Source organism: Carassius gibelio, chromosome B20 (genome assembly GCF_023724105.1).
Source record: "Carassius gibelio isolate Cgi1373 ecotype wild population from Czech Republic chromosome B20, carGib1.2-hapl.c, whole genome shotgun sequence".
NCBI lineage: Eukaryota > Metazoa > Chordata > Actinopteri > Cypriniformes > Cyprinidae > Carassius > Carassius gibelio.
In genome coordinates, this window is record NC_068415.1 from 20106646 (window position 1) to 20129278 (window position 22633).

The following is a 22633-nucleotide window of genomic DNA, read 5'->3' on the forward strand; positions in this document are numbered from 1 at the left end:
TATACAGACAAAATGATGTGTAACTGACAAAACATCTCTGAAAACACACTTGTGCAGCATGTAGGATGTGTGATATAGAATGAATGAAACACACGAAACAGAGATAATAGTTTCTGATAGGCCTGTTAAAGTGACAATGAAAGTGGCAATCTAGAGAGAGGCACACATTTCCAATCCCATATCTTACAACATAATGTAGGCCTTCTATTAAAATAATAAAATAATAATAATAAAAAAAATATTAATAATAATACAATGAATATACATTAGGAAATGTTTAAATCTTTCTCAAAAACATGTTCTGGTCATAAGGGGAAAGGAGTGTGTAGAAAGCAAGGCACAATTCAGTATTTGGTTCAGCTTATTAATAAAGTGGTACACAGTGGCATTACAATCATAACTTAGCATTTTAACCTTCATGTTCTGTTCAGACTGACTTCATGTTTGGAGTCCCACCAACCCCAGTAATAAACATCACCATTCAAGTTTTGGGTAAGTGATTTATTAATATTATTATTATTATTAATTCATTTATTTAGCAGGGACTTTAATTTTATAAAAAGAAGTAGACATTTACATGTATTTTGTTGATGGTTTTCACAAAAGTATTTAGCAGCTTGACTGTTTTCGACTGGGATAATAATAAGAAATGCTTTTGGAGCACCAGATCAGACTATTAGAATAATTTCTGAAGGATCATGTGACCCTGAAGACTGGAATAATGACTGCTGAAAATTCAGCTTTACCATTGCAGGAATTAATTACAAAAACTGTTAGAATTTGTAATGGTATTTAATAATATTACTGTTTTACCTTTTTTGAAATCTTACAGACCCAAAACTGGAATGGTAGTCTATGTGTAATATTAAATAATAATTAGAGGGGTGGGGAGAAGGGGGGACCCCTAGGCACTGATTTGATGGCTTCTGCAGGTTTTTAAAATAATCTTAAATTTTCCCTTAAAATTAATATGTTCGTTCCCTTTGTCTGACTTAAGAAAAAACAGATATTGACATGTTTCACGGGACACGTAGGGAAGCCATGGGGAAGTTGTGATCTAGTGGTTAGAGAGTTTGACTCCAAACCCTAATGTTGTGGGTTCGAGTCTTGGGCTGGCAATACCACGACTGATGTGCACAGGGCACTGAACCCCAAACTGCTCTCTGGGTGCCGCAGTATAAATGGCTGCCCACTCCTCCTGGTGTGTGTTCACAGTTTGTATATGTGTGTGTGTGTGTGTGTGCACTTTGGATGGGTTAAATGCAGAGCACGAATTCTCAGTATGGGTCACCATACTTGGCTGTATGTCATGTTACTTTTTTTCACTTTCAAATAATTTTATTTATATAAGAAGTAAGGAATATTGTTTTCTTTTCATATAAAAAGCAGTTCCACTTTTTATGACACTTGGTGTCATTTGTAGCATGCAGAGATCTGCACTTTTATCGGCTTCAAAACTAAAATTAAAATTAAAATGTTTATCGTCAGCCAAAATTTAAATCAGTACACCTCTATTACAAGACAGGAAACTGGAGGTTGGGTTCTTTTGGAGGTTAGACTGATCTTTTGTGTCACTTAAGGCACTTTAGCATTTTTTTTTTTTTTACAGATTAAAGATAGAGAAATGGAGCTGCACAATAAAAAAGTAATTTTTTTCCATTTATTATTAAATAATGCATATGTACTTGTGAACTTGATTCCCTTTTAATTTCGGATTACTTTTGCAGTCTGTATCTACTGTTTCAATAACTTAAAGGATAGAGATATAAAAAGATATAACCCTTTAAGTGCATAATCTCTTGTAGAGTGCATGCAGAGCTGTGTGCATTCATGCATACAAATGTTACTTTGTTTTTTCATTCAAATCAAAAATGAAAGTTATGAATAAATATTCCCCTTTCATACTGCAAAAACTGAAAAATGTCCATCTTTCATCCCATCGCTGTTTTGATGCCGACATTCAGTTGCAGAATTTAAGGTATTTATTTATTTCTGTAGAATAGAGTTTAATATGGCCATTTATAAAAATAACTACTGGCTTAACTGTGACTGACAGATTTTTTATATCTGTGCACCCCCAATTAAACCAAATTTTCAATCATAACGTGTCGGTGTCTAAAGTCAAACCAGTGGTAATACTTGGTTTTCTGCTGCAGTGATCTTCATAACAGTCTCATAAGACGGCAGCGGCTCCATTTGCCAGGGTGGTGGGGTTGCAGGTTGGCTCTGTGGACCAATGTCTGAGGTGGGAGGCGCTTGGACTGAACTGTGCTCCTCTGCTGTAGCCCTCCGGATGCGATCCAGCCTCCTGGGGAAATGAGAACAGCAGTGAATATGAGTACATATAGTTTGAATATGTGGCATAATCGCAACTCAACTGGATATTTAAAAGGATAGCTCCCCCCAAAATGAAAATTAACCCATGGTTTACTCACCCTCAAGTAATCCTAGGTATATATGAGTTCATTCTTTTAGACAAATACAATCAGAGTTAATTTAAAAAATGCTTTATAATGGCAGTGAATGGTGGTTGAGATTTTGGAGTTCAAAAAGGTGCCTCCATCCATCATAAAAAGTGCTCCACATAGCTCCGGGGGATTAATGACAGCCTTCTGAAGCGAAGCGATCAGTTTAAAATCTACATAATTAAAACTTTATAAACATTAATCTCTAGCTTCTGCTAACTGCTGTACATGCTTTCACTAGACAGTGCAGTTCCAGCGAATGGTGTAGTGTAAGCTCTGGTGAGAATATGCTAGTCTTGTGAGAACCAATTTTTGTTTATAACAAAGAAAAACCAGTCTCCTCTTGGCTTACAGCATGTCGAAATTCTCCAACATTTTTCTTTACAAATCCACCGGAGCCGTGTGTAGTACTTCTTATGATGGATGGACACACTTTTTGGGCCTTCAAAATCTCGACCCCCATTCAATGCCATTATTACGTTTGGAAGAGCCAGGGTATTTTGGGCTTGATGCTTTAGGGAGAGGATGGCTTGAGGGTGAGTAAATCACGGGGTAATTTTCATTTTTGCAAACTAAAAATTTGAAATACGTTTGCATTGGTATCCTCTTATCAAAAATCTCAACAGCAACCAAACTGCTTAGATGCATATGTAAATATGTGCTGAATGCTTTCCATCAATAAAAAAAAATGCACAAAAAATTTACAGTGTTGAGAAAACAGCGGTTAGGAAAGAATCTGATAATAGCAGTGGATATGATTGCACCAGCTCTGCAAATTCACACTCCAGTCAAGTCACATTTATTTGCAATTATAGTGGAAGCAGCTTTATATTGTCAATCATTCAAGACAGTGTCAGTCACTCACTTTCAATTAGAATTACAACTTCAGCTGAGCTGACCCTTGTGGAGCTCCAGAGCCACATCTACCTGTTTCACATTCGTCAAAAACCAATGGTGGTTCTACAGTGTTTACCTGCTTTTAGAAATGTTTGCTTTGGCAACTTCTCGAGACAACTCCAAGCAAACATTGTTTTGGTCAGATTTTGTTCAAAATTATGTCATACTGGTTTAGTCTCTGATTTCGCTTAAACTATTAGAAATTATAGAGACAAAGTTTACTTCACCTAGTGTGTGCTTGCTAGTGTGTCCTTTTTAAACCAAAGAGTTTGAGCACTTAACATTATTCCTTTAAAACGACTGTACTTCAGCTGCCAAAAAGACAGGGGTGGGGAGAAGGGGGGGACCCCTAAGCACTGATTTGATGGCTTCAGCATGTTGCAAGAAACAAAAAACTCATTCCCTCCCTCCTCATTCTTTCTGGGCTAGTGTACAATGCTGACTAGTTTCTGTTAAAATTTATGCTCCAGATCATGTGGTCAGAATGAACTGCTTTGCCCTCTTTGATTCGGCACGATTCTCCAAACAAAAAGAAAACCAAACATATATATGAATATAAACTAATGTCATTATGAAGTAGCAGCACCTCACTAGTGTTTAAATGTCAATGGGCCCTTTCTCTCTTTCTCCGTCTCTCGTTTTCCCTCAGACATGGAACACTGAAAGAATTTGGCGCCCAGCAGCTGTTCAGTCCTCACTTGGCCTGTGAACGTGACCTTGCTGTAACATTTTCTCTCCATTTCTCCATTAACTGCATGACACAGTTGCATTTTGTCAGGCAATGAAACATTTAAAAATGATTCTGACTGATTTGACTAAAGGGAGTCAGTTTAAACTCTTAAACTAATTACTATGATTGACACAAAAACACTGTTGTGCTGAGCTGGGCATCACAGAATGACTTCCTAACATCTAATTTAAAACTAAAGTGTGTAATTCCTGCAACACTAAACACACCAAACAAATTGCATAAGAGGCTAACAAACAATAAGCTAAGACATCTAATTTGTACATTAAACTGGAATGACAAAAATATCAAATAAAATAAAAAATAAAACAGACTAAAGCTGAAATTCTGAAGTATGAATCTGAATTTTGTTTTTTTGTTTGTTTTGTTTTTCACAAGCCAGATCTCATAGACATATTGGATAGAGGAAAATGATCATCCTTTCAGCTAATACATCGGGCTTTTGTACTATGAAAACCACCAAGTCTATCTATTATCTAAAACTGCAGGCTCTCACTGTTTTCAATGCTGACCTACTTCTAGAATCAGAACATTTGTTACTTCTGCGTAACTTTGGCTTCCAAACGTAGAGTGAGCCAAAAAGAGACAGAGCACCCTCTTAGTTTGCATATTTTTATAAACCGAAAGCCAGAGATCGACTGAGAGAATACAAAACTGATGTTTCACAACTGATGTTACTAGTTCTAGTGAGTGCAAAAGAAAACGAATACTATTGCTCATACTTAAGTAAAAACAATCATTTAATGACTTCTAACTAATTCTAAAAAAAAAAAAAAAAAAAAAAAAAAACTTATTTAGAAATGCAACTTATTTAGGTCAGGGTCAGCAGGTGGTCCAATCTATGATGCCATTTCCTATTTTATGGGTTTTCTGCATTTTGGTTGCACCACATGACTGTCATTTTATGGAAACATTCTATAAAGTACATATATACATAGAATCACAAAAATAAATAAATAAAAAGATTATGTTTTATTTAAGAATTTTACCTTTTTTATTCGCTTTTTTTTTCTTTCTTCATTGCGAAAACAACTGTACCACAATGACATTTTCTATTTGCCTCCAAATATCAAAATGAATTGCAATTCAGGAATTCAAAACATGCTTATCATAGAAAATGTGTGTTCAAGACATTGTATGTATGTATTAATACATTTATAGATGTAACAAAAAAAAAGATTGCTATGTCAAGAACCCATCCTTGAGGACCATGACCTCTCAAAATTATTTATCTTCTGTTCTGTTTTTGATATTGTCCACATATACAGCTTTGAATACACTACCTGATTTATGCCTCAATTTGCAGTCTGGACAAATCAGTGCTAGTTGCCAAAAGTCAGAACCAGTGTGCAAATATTAAAATCTGTTCTGGTTTTAAAAGTCATGTAGTCTGTTCCAGCTTTTAGAGTGTCTCTGTTTATATTGTATCTATTCACAGTGTTACAGAAGCTTGATTTGACATTTAAATACTCCATGACACTCGTGGAGTTTGTATAGAGTTGCAACAACTCTGACTAAACCCTTGGATCTCTTTAATTGCACTTATAAATTAGCCTCATAATGATATTTATGCATGGAAAGCATCTGCTTCTTACCTTTGCACCGCAATGGCTTGGTGGTGGGTGTAACAGGTGCCTGTTCGCGACTGTAAAAGGAAGTGACCCGGCACAGGTACATCACTGGATTTAATGGCCACGCCGAAGGCACGGATGAGGATAAGAAGGCCCAGACACACTATAGGCACGCTAATGAAAACAATGTACATATGCTTGTACATAAACATTGTCGTAAAGAGCACTAGGCCTGCTATCACAAGCAAGATCCCCAATGAAACTTGCCATCTGTGTTTGAAGGACATGTTGTTTTTTTTGGCTATGCCATCACTAGTAGACACGTTGTTTTCTGCCCTTGTAACAGCACACGTGTCACTGAGCATGTGTTTATGATAGTCCGAGTATGTGCTTCAAGTTGTGTTGCACAGAGCACAGCACAAAAGACAGTCCAGCCCTGTGGTCAATTCATATCCTCCCAGAGACCATCCTAAATATAGAGCAGCATAAATGAGTTAACGTTACACTTGCACCCAAGCTTTTTACATATTAAAACATCTTAAAGCATATTAGGACATATCGCAGCATGCTTCAATATAAATCCAATTGCTCATAAGATAGCTAATAAATACATTAAGATATATGCTTCATGTGGTAATGTACAAATAAACTTACTGAAATACGACATAAGCAAAATGACTACGTTAGTTGCATTAAAAAGGTAAGTTTAAATTAGGCAAAATATGTTTATATTAATAATTGCATTATTACAATGTAACGTATGAACATCAATCTAATACCGTAGTCTTGTCCATATTAAATACAATTCATAAATGTTATTCAAATGTCGCTGCAATTATTATAGGCGAATCTTATGATTTAACATTTGTGACTGAATGTATTTTTCAAATGTAACAAAAATCAGGCTATTCAATTCGTCTTTATAAATGCATTACCTTGTGAGTCCGACGGGCGTTTGTTTTGATCATGAAGTTGAACATCAGTGGATGAGTGTATGCGTTTCTTCTAATGAACGGTCTTCAACATATATTATCTGTACTGAAGAGGCTTCTAGTGCCGCTTGTTTCATTTATACTCAGCGAGGATAATCATTTCCAGCAAGCTCTTCACTTTACCACAGAAATCGCCAGTCATTTCCTTCGGGAATCCTAATGGAAAGTCAAGCTCTTCCCACAGCCATCGCTGTTTGAGTCTCTATAAGCATTTAAACGTGAAGAGGAAGTGGCAGAGTTTATGGGCGGAGGTTGATGCCACTTCAGAGCGACGACCGATCCGTTAATGAATCGTTCTTTTGAAATGAATCGCTTTATTGGTTCAGGTGAGCCGGTTCACTAAACAGTCCAAGAACGGATCATTTGGCTCTGCTAGGGGGAAATGACAGAAATTGATATTATTACAGTTTCTTTAAATATTAGGGTTGAATATGACGTGTTACGGGTTGCTGCTCAGAATTTAACTTTGTTTTTTTATTTGTTTATTTATTTATTTTATTTTATTTTACTGTTCAAACGAACCGAGTCGCGGAAATGAGTCTGACCTCTCCCATCACTCGGGAAATGACACGGTCCTGGGCGTGGAAGAGCCCAACGGGTCTCATGTGAAACTCGAGTTTCGAGATTCCTGATACAATCACAGTTTATTCAGTGCACACAAGCTTTTATTGAGGATAAATCTGATGAAGCCACACTGTACTGCCACAACATTAGACAAGAACAGTGGTGTCAGTCTCATTTGAACAGTTTAATAAGTTAATGTAAAAACACTCACTGTCCTGCTCAGTTAACCCTTTGATGAGCAGTCATTAAAAAAGTCCCAGAAATTCTGCAGTGGTCTCAGATTAATTCTTCTGCATAAAATCAGGGGCACTTCCAATCACTGAGAGGGACATACCTCTGCAGAAAATATGGCAATGAACCATGCAGCACCTCATTAATAGATCTGTATAAAACATTAAGATTGACATATTATGGGAAATAGTTTAGGAATGGGAAATATGGAATTTCTCCCAACCACTATTTCTCAATAGAGAGATTACACAGTGTCCCATGGCACAGCAAATAGTTAGAAACAGCGGGATATGGGTGTTGCTTGGCATGGTTACAACTTGCATAGATGAGATGTTACATTCTTAAACTCGGCCGAGTACTTGGAATTGATCTGAATCGTCACTACTTTAAGTGTCATAGGTTAGCCCTTCATGCCACATCATTAAAAAAATTAATAAGAAAAGTGTGAGTCTGGTTTATCCTTTAGTTAGTTGTTTAAATAAGAATAATAATAAAATAACTAGCATCATCTCAAATAAATGTCTAGCATGCAAACACAAATGATGTAAATAGCCCTTGGTAGATTATTCATTGCAGTTCAAAGAAAACACACAGAATCGGTTCAAAATAGAGAATACCCAGAAGTGCTCTTGTTAAAAGATGAATATCGTTGTAATGGATGAGTCAGAGGGAAGCAGTGGCTGTCAATGCAATGTTTATAGTGTTCCAAACAACATTAACAGAGCATTAGTTCATCATTAAATTCAGTAATGCTGTGTGGTTTTCTCAGAGATGTGCTCCCATTATCAGCCACCACAATATGTGCTTTATGCATAAATCAATTCTCTGGCCAGATCTCTACAGTAACCTGACCATGCGGTTTTTGAGTCAAAATTGTGTGCTCATATATGCCATGAAAATATTCTTGACATTAAACTCAGTGTTTCACCCTGAGAGTCTTACAAATGGATAAATATACAAATCAAACACATTTCGTTGTCATTAATCAAACCTGTTGTCTGATATTTTTTTCAAAAGTGTTGGAATATCATGCAAAATACAGTTACAGGACAGTAAATCAGCTGCAAATGCATTTAAGTGCAAATGGAGATACTGTTAATTTTTTTTTTTTGGGGGGGGGGTGATGAATTGTGAATATTAACTTGTATAATATAATAATAATTCAACTATAAAAATGTAATTGTAATTTATTTTGACATCTTTGTGATTCGCTAGCTTTGACAGATTCACTTGACTGCAGAACTGAATACACTCCTATGCACAAGCTCATTTTCTCACATTCTCGCAAGAATAGGTTAGAATACATAGAATTTGAGATATTACTGAGATGACTTGAAACGATATGAATTGGTACGTCTAACTAAAATCAAAACCTTCTCTTTAAAAAAAATGTAAAAAAAATGCATTGCATTATGTTTATTGAGATATCAACCACTTATTTCCAACAGCTTGATTATAGATTTTTTATTTATTTATAATGCATTTTATTTGAGAAAAAGCACAGTATTCTACATTTCTTTCTGAAATAAAGGCTGTAAACACATGGATAAGTCAAGAACCATCTCAAGAGGCACAAAACAGCCCCTCGACTCGACGAGCTGTGGATTGCCTATGCCTGTTTTGAAGCTTCATCAACACTTGTTTGCATATACTTATGATGGCTATTCAGCTCCTTAGTTCGGGTCTCAGGAGATGAACGAGGCTCAGATGTCACACTTCGAAACTGATCTCTCGTGAGCGTCCAAACAGAGGTTCAGTGAGCAGCTGTGTGTCTGAGTAGCTGCGTCTCAGGTGCGTGGAGCTCCTAGTGGTTTTGATGGCCACCTCATAAGGCGGGGGAGGTTCCATGTCCCAGTGAGGCGGCCGACCCCGAGTGGTAGGGCTAAAACAGGTCGGCTCCATCGGGGGATAGTCCAAATCTTCCCCATAAACACCTAGCCTTTGCAAAGTCCTTCAAAACACAATCACACATTATTATTTTTAATAAGTGTGCTGGGCCTGGTGAAGCAGAACCAGGATGTAAGCTGGTGTAAGATGTTTATCAACACTAGAGGGCCTTTGAGTATCAGATAACAGAGGAGCAGCTAAGGTTCTTAGGCTTCTCCTCTAAGTGATTTTTAATGGCATCTGATGGTGAGAGAGAGGGGGAAAGGAAAGAGAAATGGCGTAAATCCAGAGGGATTTGGGTTATGGGTGGAAAAGTAAAATTATCTCCATGCTTGCTCCTATCAATTCCAGTCAAAAAAAAAAAAAAGCTGCATGAAAATGCATGCAACGATGTGGGCCACTTTTTGTTAAATTAACTATTTTTTTATGGCACATGAGGTCTTGTCTTTTATTTTACGCTGATAATATGCTGAATGTTTTTTTTTTTTTTTTTTTTTTTTTTTATATTTTAAAATATTACATTGTATTACATGTGATAAAATATGAGATGGAGTTTGAGTTCAGAGAGATTAGGTTGGATTCATGGGTGTTGGAATAAGAACAATATACAACATCAAGATGAGATATTTTGAGTCAAAAGTGCATATATATAAATAATACATTGTATGGGTCAAAATTAATTATTTTTCTTTTATGCCAAAAATCATTCTAATTTTAAGTAAAGAACATGTTCCATGAACATATTTTGTAAATTTCCTACCATAAATATATGAAAACTTTTGATAATTAATATGCATTGCTAGAACTTAATTTGGACAACATCAAAAGTGAGTTTCTCAATATTTTGATTTTTTTTTGCACCCTCAGACTACAGATTTTCAGTTGTATCTCGGCCAAATATTGTATCCTATTCCTAACACACCGTAAATCAATGGAAAAACTTCTTTATTCAGCTTTCAGATGGTGTACAAATGATCATGACTGGTTTTGTGGTCAAAGGTCACATATAGAATTTAAAAGGTACAACATAAAAGTACGAAGTATAAAATTGCAATTGCATGAGTAATTCCACTATATGTAATAGAACTCCTCATTAACTGTATATAATTAGCTAAAGTAGCTTGCATAAAAATACTTTTAAAATGTAAAATATACAATATAAAGAGTACAAATAGGCTACTACTAATAAAATATATAGAATTACCTAGAATTAGGCTAGTCATTAAACATATATAATTACTTTAAAGTTCATAAAGTACAATATAAAAAGTAAAAGTATAGAAAATTGCAATTCCATGAGTAAATCTATCTATCTATTTATCTTTAGCATGAAATATCTCTTGACATTACAATTTTATAGTTACTTGAGTGTAGGTTAGTGTCCATTTATGGAAACGTTATTTTTTCTGAGTTAGCCCATGAGGAGAGTTTGAGGGTCGAGTCCCTCTGTTAATGACTCTAGATTGATCCTGATAAAGGCTATTTTGGATGGAAACTCCTCTGCGATTCAACTCCAGATTGCTCAGTGATTTAATATTTACTTCATCTTATCAGAATCATCAGCGAAGACATTTATAAGTGAATTTATGATGCGATCCCCCACTTACCCGTGCAGAATGACAGACTGGGACTCGGGGAAGTGGTTTCCGGGCGCTGGGGTGAACAGGGATTGACTGTAGTCGTGACTGTCCTCTTCATTATAAGGCACCGGGTTTCTCTTGCCGTTCATCGCCCAGAAGAGCCCTAATGTGAGCATCACCGCCCCGAGCACCACAGAGCACATGCTGAACGCCTGCAGGCGACTTTGATGAGAAGTTAGAAAAGCGGTGGTGCCACCGGAGACTATTAAAAATACTCCAATAAATATAGCGCCATGATGTAGTGAAGGCATAATGTAAATTCATAACACTGATCTATCTGGAAAGTTCCGCGCGCATCGTCCAGCTTCAAGTTGATATCGAGAATCCAGGGCGAATCAAGTTTCTCAAACGGAGACTTGTCTGCATTGGTTCACTTCTGAAGGAAACTGCATATCCTGTGCGCACTTTATGACTGATAATGCCTTCATATTACCCAATGTCTTGATTTAGGCACTTGTAGTAAAAAAGGACATAATGTGCATTAAACAAATGTAACATGCACTCGGTGGTGATCTGCTGTCCGCGCGCATCAGGTTTAGTCCATGCTGTCAAATGAGCGCAGTTGCTGTGCTGTCAAACTCCTCTGTCATTATAAGAGCATCATTAGAGTTCATGCCCCACCCCTGAGCCGTCTGTAGGACAGATGCTCATTGGCATGAATAGGAAAATGATTTCTAACAAGAAAACACATAGACATACTGTAGGCCTATTTGTTGCAGCTATGGTGATCTCTAACCTTTTTAAAATAGATTTCCCCCGAGATGAAAATCCAATTGCTAAATATAGGTAAATATAGCCTTTATCAGTGTGAACCGTTATAAACATTAGTTTGCCGGTTAACCCTTCATGCTCCTCAGTCAAGACGTCAAAAATGTAGAAAGTTTTTTTTTTTTTTTTTTTTTATTAAAGTGATAAAATGTTTGCTTGTCATAATTTACTCAGCATCAAGTGAGTACCCAAACCTATGAGTTTCTCTCTTCTGTTGAAAAAAACTAAAAATACATATATAGTTCGAAGAATGTTGGAAAACCCTGCCGGTAGCCATTGACTTACATAATATTGAAGTACTATTGGAGGAATATGAAGACTTTATAAAAAGTATGTTGCTACTGGCAGCTGTTTGGTTACATATTCTTCAAAATCTTCAGCCAAAGAAATAAAATCATACAGGTTTTGAACAATTTGAGGATGAGTAAATGATTGACACCATTTTCGTTTAGGAACACTTCAAGAGATTTTCACATGTTGTTCCTCTACAACATAAATTAAACAAAGTGACTTGTGGATTTTTGTTACTAAGTAAAAGCAGTCAAGCAGGTGGATTCTCTGTTGTAGCTGTTTTCCTTTTTAGCAGCTTGCACATGAACATATATGGCTTAAGGATTCACATTTAGGCCTAGTCTATATGGTGTGACTGTGTCTAATGTTATAGAACAACAAATGTTCCAGTATACACAGATCTTCACCTAAGAAGTTTAATTTGGTTAAAACAGTAAATTTTTCATTAATTTTGACAATATCATTTAATTTACTCAGAAACCCTATGATAAAACACTTTTCTAAACTTGGGTAAGAATATTCTATAAATTGTAAATTATAGTATTGGAGTAATTTTTTTAATTGGAGTTTTGGAATAATCTTTTAAACTGAAATGTATGCCGATATCTGTACTGCTATCACAAGTCGCCTCATTTCTCAACTACTGTATAATAATGAACACATCTCGCTGAGTCAATGGTGTGACGGTGTTTCTTTCTTGTGATTGGCTGAACAGACGACACGCAACCACTGGCGTCATCTGATTTGATGCGCTACTGGCCAATCATTGCATGCTGGGGGCGGTGCTTAGACCACCTGGGCAAGTTCCTAAACAGCGTGTAATATGCAGATGACAAATAGTGTGTGAGCAAGTGGGGAAATCGCGTTAAATAGCAGTTTATTAGACAGCGCTAATGCATGTGGTTTGATGCTCGTCCGCTGTGAATAATAATAAAAAAAGCGTCTGTGAAGTCAAAACCCAACAACAAGCTCCATGCGTTTTTAAATTGCATTGTAATTAGGCGATTCGTGATTTAAACAAGCTGTCGGAATGAATCCGTTATTATATTTGGGAGGGTTAGTTGTCTTGTTTTTGGTGTGGATTAAGGTGAAGGGCTTGGAGTACGTGATAGTACACCAGAGATGGATCTTCGTTTGCCTCTTTCTGCTCCCCTTGTCAGTCATCTTTGATGTGTACTATTACCTGCGCGCGTGGATCATCTTCAAGATGTGCTCAGCACCCAAGCAGCACGACCAGAGAGTCAGAGATATCCAGAGACAGGTAAGTTATGAATGATTTTTATGTTAGCCTACATACTTTCATTAATAACTTAATATTTTATATACGTTAGTACTGCCAAAGGTCTCTTCAAGTATGTCTATAGTCTTGGAATATAGTCTTTGGTATTGATGATAAATCATTATGCATTACAAATTAGAAATGCATGTAATATGAATGAATATGCATGAAAAAACAAATAAATGTGCAAACGGCTTGATCTGTAAAGGTAGGCTTTGTCTCTTCAAATAAATTCTGATTGAAAATAAATAAAATAATTGATGGTACAAAAAAAGTCTCTCTGCAAGTTATGGAGTTGCGAAAGTAGGGGCGTGGCTAAAAGTGACTAACACGCCCCCTTCATTCGGCACACAATGATAGGTGCATCAGCAGGTGTACTTATTGTTAACTAAAACAAAATAGTTTTTGGTAATTTTACTGTGGTTTTGCTGAATCAGTGTAAAAAATAAAAAATAATTATTGTATAAAAATGATGAGACCTCAATGCAATCTGGTTTGAATAAAATGTGACCATTTAAAATTTTCAGGTGCGAGAATGGAAAAAAGAGGGAGGGAAGAAACATATGTGCACAGGTCGTCCAGGATGGCTGACTGTATCTCTCAGGGTGGGAAAGTACAAGAAGACGCACAAGAACATCATGATTAACATGATGGACATTCTGGAGGTGGACACAAAACGGCAGGTGGTTGTTGCCAGATATTATTTTTATTATTTTTGACAATAAAATCGTTTAAATCTCTTCTTTAATTTAAAGGAATAGTTCAGCAGAAATAACCATTTGCTGACCATTTAACTCACTCAGGCGATTCAGGATGAAGATGTGTGTGTTTCTTCATGTGAACAGATTTGGAGAAATGTAGCATTACATCACTTGCTCACCACTGGCTCCTCTGCAGTGAATGGGTGCCATCAAAATGAGAGTCCAAACGGCTGATAGAAACATACAATGAAAAGTGAGGAAATGTGCAATTGTCAAAAACAACAAATCAAACTTTTGTTACTTTTTCCAGGTGGTGCGTGTGGAACCCTTAGCCAACATGGGTCAGGTGACTGCTCTGCTCAACTCTATTGGCTGGACCCTGCCAGTGTTGCCTGAACTCGATGACCTCACAGTTGGTAGGTTTTATGACAGAAGCGAATAAACAAGTATTTAATTATCCCTGCATCATTCACTGGATGTTTTGTCTAAAACAACTTACTTTGCATTTGAGGATGTGGCTCTGTGGTACATTTTCTGTAAGATAGTAAATCTGAATACTAATTACTATTAATTTCAGTAACACACATACACATAAAGGGTTCTCATATTTTTTTTCTTCTTTTGCATCGGTGTTAAGTCTATTCATGCCTGATTGTTACCAGGTCTCAGATTACAGCAAAACTCTTATTTATGTGGCGTCTAGATGCATTTGATAATTTTCTGTTCGGCACACAGTAACACTTCTCTCCATTTAGATGAAGACTGTAAATCATCTCTGACCTGTATAATCTCGTTCTTTCTTTCCGCATGCACCACAAGGTATTTGTTTAATGTCTCTGAGCACTTGCAGATATTCGCTTTCTTCAAATGGAGCATAACGTTCTTTCCTGATCAATATTGTATGCCGTGTGTGGTGCATCAGAGGCTACTTGTAATCAGGTTATGGATGAGCATTGTCCCTGTTTCAGTGAGGCAGATTAGATTAGGGCGGATACGGGTCCTATTGCTGAAAGTGTTTATAGATCTCAGAAAAGAGCGCTCATCGGCGGAGAAATGTTTTACACAGACTTTCCTTCAAATTCATTTGTAATTCTGTAGAGACACATTGGAAAGGTGTGCTGTGTTTGTGAAGTGTTGAACGATAGGAGATTTTTCTGGCCACATGTATTGATTCCTATATCTTTGATACTGTAAGGACTGTTTGAAAGCGCTCGTTTTATACAAAACCATACCTTAAAGCAGTTTAGAGTGCATCTATAATCAAAGGTCAGTTATTGGACTTTTGACCCTTCCCTTTTATTGCCCAGTTGGCACTTTTCACAAATAACTTTTAGATTTTTTTTTTTTTTTAAGCTTTAGAAGCAAAGAATGTTGTAGCGAGACCTATTTAAGTTATTTATGTAACAGAAACATAAACAAACATATTAGTATTAAAAATTGTACCCAGACAAAACACAACAAAAGATTTATGTGCATACGTAAGTGCATAGATTTAAAATAATCTTTAGACAGTGATGGAACATGGTAATTTGGCTAAAAACATGTAGTTGAAAGAGAGTATTGCATTTTATAACTAAGAAAAGGGAATGAAATTTGAAAGATACTGTAGAATATTTAACATTTTTAATAAACATCAAAATTAGCCTATATATATATATATGCAGTTCAAATCTTGTTCCATTTTTCACTTTTATAAAAATTGTATTGACTGTAGCCTATTTATCATATATTACATAGTACATTTTTGTCACTTTGAAAGTTTTCAGGTTTATTGATAAAAACATCGATGTCAGAAATATGTCCCATGCAAAAATAAATTATATTTCAATCTTCACTAATTGTTAACATGTTGTTTATAGTTCTTTGTTTTGAGCCGAGATTAAACTATATGAATATATAGTTCTGGTTCAAAATACTATACAGTTGAAACAAAGTTTCAAAGTGTGTGTATTTATTTATTTAAAGATACTTATACTGTGCCATTGAATACTATAACAAAAAATAAATGCTATTCTATTAAACTTTTTTTTATCAGCGATAATAATAAATGTTTCTTGATTATACCGGTAATATTAAAATGATTTCCAAAGGATCATATGACACTGAAGACTGCAGTGATGAGACTGAAAATTCAGCTTTGCCATCATAGGAAAAAAAAAAATATTTTAAAATTAGTGCTGTCAAACAATTAATCGTGATTAATCGCATCCAAAATAAAAGTTCTTGTTTACATAATATATGAGTGTGTTCTGTGTATATTTATTATGTGTATAGAAATACAAACACTTGCTTGTATATATTTAAGACAAATATGCTGTTCATATATTAAATATATTTCTATATAATATAAATATATAATATATGTAAATTTTTCTAAATATAGACTGTATGTGTGTGTATTTATATATACTGTACATAATAAATAAACACATACATATACAGTGCTGTGAAAAAGTTTTGCCCCCACCCTGTTTTTTTATTTCAATAAATACAAAATGCAGTTTTGAAATAACTATTTAATTTCAAGGGAAAAGGCTGTCCAAACCTTCCTGGCACTACGTGAAAAAGTAATTGAACCCTAAATAAAATAAATGGTTGTGCCACGCTTTGGAGCAACAACTGTAGTCAAGCGTTTAAGATAAGTCTTTCACATCGCTTGTGGAGGAATTTTTTCCCACTCTTCTTCTCAGGTTTTCGAGCATGAAAGGACTGTTTAAAGGGGGGGTGAAATGCTATTTCATGCATACTGAGTTTTTTACACTGTTAAAGAGTTGGATTCCCATGCTAAACATGGACAAAGTTTCAAAAATTAAGTTGTACGTTTGAAGGAGTATTTTTTGTTCCGGTTTGTCACAAGTTTCGGAAAGTTTCGGAAAGAGCGCGCGCTCCCGTATAGTGGAGCAGAGAGAGGCTGTGCACAGACAATCACTGATCAGAGTGAGAGCGTCGCGAAATGTCACAAAAGAAGTGTGTTTTTGGTTGAGCAAGTGTTTTTGTTTGTTCCCTGCATTTCCAAGATGCTTGTTTTACAAACAAGGCCCAGTTTGACGACGGATTTGCGTATCATTTATTTCTTAAGGATGATGCAGTCCCAACGAAAAAGGGTCACGATCGTGTATTGGAACCGCAGGCGGTGAGTAAAACTGCTTAAAATATCTCTTTGCTCTTTGCTGCCTCCTTGTTAGTGCGTCCCCTCCCATGCCAGAGACCCGGGTTCGAGCCCCGCTCGGAGCGAGTCGTTGCTGCTGCTGCTCTCGTTCAGTTTCAGCCTCTGGATCTGATTCTGGATCATAAATAAACGGCTGAATCTGACTGTTAGCCATGGTTTGTTTTGGATGATGTTTTTTTTTCCTCACGGTAAAGTCACAGCTTCAAAACGCTCTCAACGCAAAAGCCTACTGGCGCTCGTGATTCTTTAGCTCCGCCCACACGTCACGCCTCCAGCCGGTCATGTTTTTCCAGGAAAAATCGGTACAGACTATCTTTCTCTTATGAATATAATAAAACTAAAGACTTTTTGGAGTTATGAAGGATGCAGTACTACTCTATAGGTACTCAAGATTAACAGGATATTGAGTGAGAACGAGCATTTCACCCCCCCTTTAATGTCATGCCGCAGCATCTCAATCAGATTTAATTCTGGACTTTGACTTGGCCACTCCAAAACCTTCATTTAGTTTTTCTTGAGTCATTCAGAGCTGGACTTGCTGGTGTGTTTGGGATCATTGTCCTGCTGCGTAACCCAAGTGCGCTTGAGCTTGAGTTCACAAACTGACGTCTGGACATTCTCCTCCAGGATTTTCTGATCGACTGCAGAATTCATGCTTCCATCAATTATGTCAAGACGTCCAGGTCCTGAAGCTGTAGATCAGCCCCAGACCATCACACTACCACCACCATGTTTGACTGTGGCTATGAGCTTCTTTTTATGAAATTATGTGTTGTTTTTACGCCAGATGTAACGGGACACACACCTTCCTAAATTTTGTGTCTCATCAGTCCACAGGAAATTTGCCCAAAACTCAAAGATCAAAATATCTTTTGGCAACTGTGAGATGAGCCTTTGTGTTATTTTTGGTCAGCAGTGGCTTTTGTCTTGGATCTCTTCCATGGATGCTGTTTTTGCCCAGTCTCTTTCTTATTGTTGAATCATGAACACTGACCTCAGTTGAGGAAAGTGAGGGCTGTAGTTCTCTAGATGTTGTTCTGGGTTCTTTTATGACCTCCTGGATGATTCGTCGTTGTGCTCTTGGAGTAATTTCGGTAGGCCGGTCACTCCTGGGAAGGTTCACCACTGTTCCTAGTTTTCTCCATTTGTGGATAATGGCTCTGACCATGGTTCGCTGGAGTCCCAAAGCCTTAGAAATGACTTTATAACCCTTTTCAGACTGATACATGTCAACTATTTTGTTTCTCATCTGTTCTTGAATTTGTTTAGATCGTGGCATGATGTGTTGCTCTTTAAGCTTGCTTCACTTTGTCAGACAGATTTTATTTAAGTGATTTCTTGATTCAACAGCTCTGACAGTTATCATGTGTGGGTGTGAAATTTAACTCCGCTTTCTAAAATAATGTGGTTAATCACAGTTATTCATGATTTAACAAGAGGGGGCAGTAAATTTAATGGGTTTTTTTCACGTAGAGCTAGGTGGGTTTGGACAGCTTCTTTCACTTAATAAATTAAATCATAATTTAATAACTGTATTTTGTATTCACTTGCATTAGCTTTGTGTAATATTTTTGATGATTAAAACTTTTAAGTGTGACAAATATGAAAAAAAGAGAGCAAAAAGATGACCGCGATTAATCATTTGACCGCTCTTTAAAATGCATTAAAATAGAAAACAGTTAATTTAAACTGTAATAATATTTCTCACTATATATATATATATATATATATATATATATATATATATATATATATATATATATATATATATAATATTATTATTATTATTATGTATTTTTTTCAAGTAAAAGCAACTGTGTTGAGCTTTAGAGACTTACTTTAATCATACCTTTGAACAGTAGTATAATATTAAAAGTAATATTAAATATTTTCATTTACTCAAGAGACTGTCCCTCAGGAATGTCTCATGTTGTGTTCAGGTGGGCTGGTGATGGGAACAGGCATCGAGTCTTCATCTCACATCTATGGCCTGTTCCAGCACATTTGTGTGGCTTTTGAGCTGGTGTTGGCTGATGGTAGTCTGGTCCGCTGCACTGAGGTGAGCGCGTTGTTACAGATTATTTCAAACAAACATAGACATGTTAAAACAGATGTTTTCAAATTTGCTCACAGAAAGAAAACTCGGACCTCTTCTATGCCGTTCCCTGGTCCTGCGGTACTTTGGGGTTCCTGGTTGCAGCAGAGATCCGGATAATCCCAGCTCGCAAATGGGTGAAGCTTTGCTACGAACCTGTACGAGGCCTGGATGCTATCTGCAAGAAGTTTGCAGAGGAATCAGCCAACAGGGAGAACCAGTTTGTGGAGGGACTGCAGTACTCTCGGGACGAGGCTGTGATTATGACGGGCACCATGACCGATCACGCAGAGCCTGACAAGGTGATAATGAATATCTGTAATGCAAATTTTTTTTTTTTTTATGCACTTTTTCTTTGGCCCAGTTGCTTCTTGCTGGGCCTTTGAGGAGCCTACATTTCCAGTAGCACTGGAACATGTTTATCTACATTTGAACACCACTGTGTTATCATGGTGTTTAATTTTGTCTCTGTTTTTCTCTGTCTCTTAGACTAACTGTATAGGCCACTATTACAAGCCGTGGTTCTTTCGGCATGTGGAGGGTTTCCTGAAACAGAACCGTGTTGCAGTGGAGTACATTCCTCTCCGGCACTATTACCACAGACACACCCGCAGCATCTTCTGGGAATTACAAGTATGTAATGTACAAGTATGTAATTACAAATGATGCTGGAAAATTTCACTTAACAACACAACTACCAAATTATCTTCTCATCTTTTTTTTATTTTTATTTTATATTTTGTCTTTTTGTTTTTAAAAAAATAACAGACACTGATTTTCAGTGGCTGTATAGTGTCATATTTCAAAAATGTTCAGATAGTTGTATAGAGAATCAGATTAACTTGATTTACAGCAATTATTATTTTTACACACCATACACCACCATTTTAAAGTTTAGGGTTATATGATGTTATGCTCACCAGGCTGTTTGTTTATTTATTTTTTATTTAAATTTTATTTAAATACAGTAATTTTGTATAATGTGTGTGTGTATATATATAGATATAGATATAGATATAGATATATAGATATGTGTGTGTGCGTGTACATCCAGCCGGTTTTATATATATATATATATATATATAATTTATTTCAGATAACTGTCATTTGGTTTTCTATTGTTTTATATAATGGAATGGCATTTTTTAATTATAAAGTAGTTCAAATGTCTAAATATTTTTGGGACCGCTCTGCGTTAACCTGTACAGATATTATAATTTTTGCATTCATTATTCTAAATCTTCATAATTATCCTTTATCCATTTTATTTTTCAACGAGTATCCCAAAATACAACCATTTTATTTATTCTACTCCACTGTAATGTGAGGAGTTTAGTATTCGATTATGATCTCCACAGTTATGAAAATATGTAGCTGTATGATTAGCGTTGTATTATGAATGGATCTCTAGGGATTGCATCTTATATTATTAATATCAGACTCTTATTGAGAAAGCCTATTACAAGTTTTAACTTTCAATTTGGCTTTTGGTTTGTGGTGTACACTTAAAGTGTATCAAGAGTTTGAGACACTTAGTCAGAAGTGCACTTCCTCCTCTATGGTTCCATTAGCTGGCATTTTTCACTTGTCCCATAATGCATAGTTATGGGCAAGACTATTATCCTTCTCTTCCATCTTGATCAAGCCACGTTTCTCTCTCTCTCTCTCTCTCTCTCTCTCTCAACCCTTCTCTTTCACTCTCAAACATACTCAGTTTCAGCATACACAGTTTCGATGCATTATATCCACTGAAGCCGTCCATTAGCTCCAGGAAGTGTGCGTTGTCTGTTGAGAGACAGGACTAGTCTAACATTACTCAATAAATTATGCAGCTAAAGCTAAAGATGTACAAGCTCAGAAGGAGTGTCTTTGACTGTAAAACATGACTTTTCTGAACATGAAGAATGCTGTATGTATACACATCTACTTCCTTTAGTTACTGAACATATTGATTGGTCATTTCTTTTCTGTCATCTTTTTCTATATCTTGATCTCCTTATCCATGTCATATTATTTTACAACCTCTATTCCTTGTCTATCTTTCAGGACATCATTCCGTTTGGGAATAACCCATTGTTCAGGTATGTGTTCGGCTGGATGGTTCCTCCGAAGATCTCTCTACTGAAGCTCACTCAGGGAGAGACCATCCGCAAGCTATACGAGCAGCACCACGTGGTGCAGGACATGCTGGTCCCTATGAAGCACATCAAGAGTGCCATCCTACGCTTCCACGAGGACATACAGGTGAGACGCCCAAACACACACATAGATATGCACACATTAGGTGAGAACTGATAGCTAATCGCTATAAATGTATATAGTTTTGTATACGTTTTATTATTATAATTATTATTATTTTAAAGTGCTCCTAATATGGATTTTCTTAAATGACCTTTCATGCAGTGTGTAACACAGCTCTAAGTGAATGAAAAGTTTTAAATCTGAAAGTGCAGTTTTATAAAGTTATTGTCTCTCAAATAAAAGTCGACTCTGAATCATTGAAATGAGTCGTTTTTTTTTTTTTTTAACTAAACCAAAACCATTTAATGTTGACGTCAACATGAAACATTAGCATATTGCCCACCTAGTTATTGTTTTTCCCGCAGTGGGCTGAATTAAAATGCTAATTAATTCTTTACCACTAGGTGGCGCTTTTGTAGCGGTAAAAATAGCGGTTTCCCCGGTAACGCTGTACACAAAGCAGCACAGCGCTCACAAACGCTGCTTTATCAGGCTTTACAGGCTCATGATGAAATGAAAATGAAACCAATCGGATCAATCACCACAGATTAGTGTCACGTAAAGGAGGGGTTTGGAAAAATTAATTAAGCGAATTGTTTCAAGTAAACCTGAGTAAGTAAGGTAAAAATAAGTGCAGATTATTAGATTGCAATTAAAGCATAAAAATGCAATTAAAGCATTTTTTGTTCTTGCATGCATGTCAACCTGTTATTGGGGACTCCCAAAACCAAAATATGAACGTTTCATTACCCATAATGGGGGCGCTTTGAAAATATATGAATGCATTTCTTAATTATTAATAACTGTTACATTATTATTTCAATACATACTAAAGCCTCACTAAGGAATTGTATATTTATTTCAAGTGAAAGCAGGCATCAAAATGTATTATACTGTAGAACAAAATGTGCCCGCCTGTTCCAGTAATGTTCACCACAGACCTTATTTTACTCAAAAATCGACAGCTGCTATTCTGAAAACCATTAGAAATTCTTGGGGGAACGCATGACTTGAAAAGCTTACTCTCTTCCAGGTTTTATTACTACAAGCTGAACGGCTCTAGAGCAGCCAAATCAGAACATTGTCTGTGATGG

At 36.2% G+C, this 22633-nt stretch overlaps 1 protein-coding gene across 1 annotated transcript; it reads left to right on the forward strand.

Moving 5' to 3' along the window:
• The first annotated feature begins 12870 nt into the window (after positions 1 to 12870).
• On the forward strand, positions 12871 to 21620 carry LOC127983908 (delta(24)-sterol reductase-like). The gene is made up of 7 exons (XM_052586304.1): positions 12871 to 13315; positions 13861 to 14016; positions 14345 to 14450; positions 19144 to 19262; positions 19337 to 19600; positions 19788 to 19931; positions 21345 to 21620. Exons 1-7 carry the CDS (start codon positions 13085 to 13087, stop codon positions 21591 to 21593), a joined length of 1269 nt encoding a protein of 422 aa, XP_052442264.1. The 5' UTR covers positions 12871 to 13084; the 3' UTR covers positions 21594 to 21620.
• The last annotated feature ends 1013 nt before the right edge of the window (positions 21621 to 22633 follow it).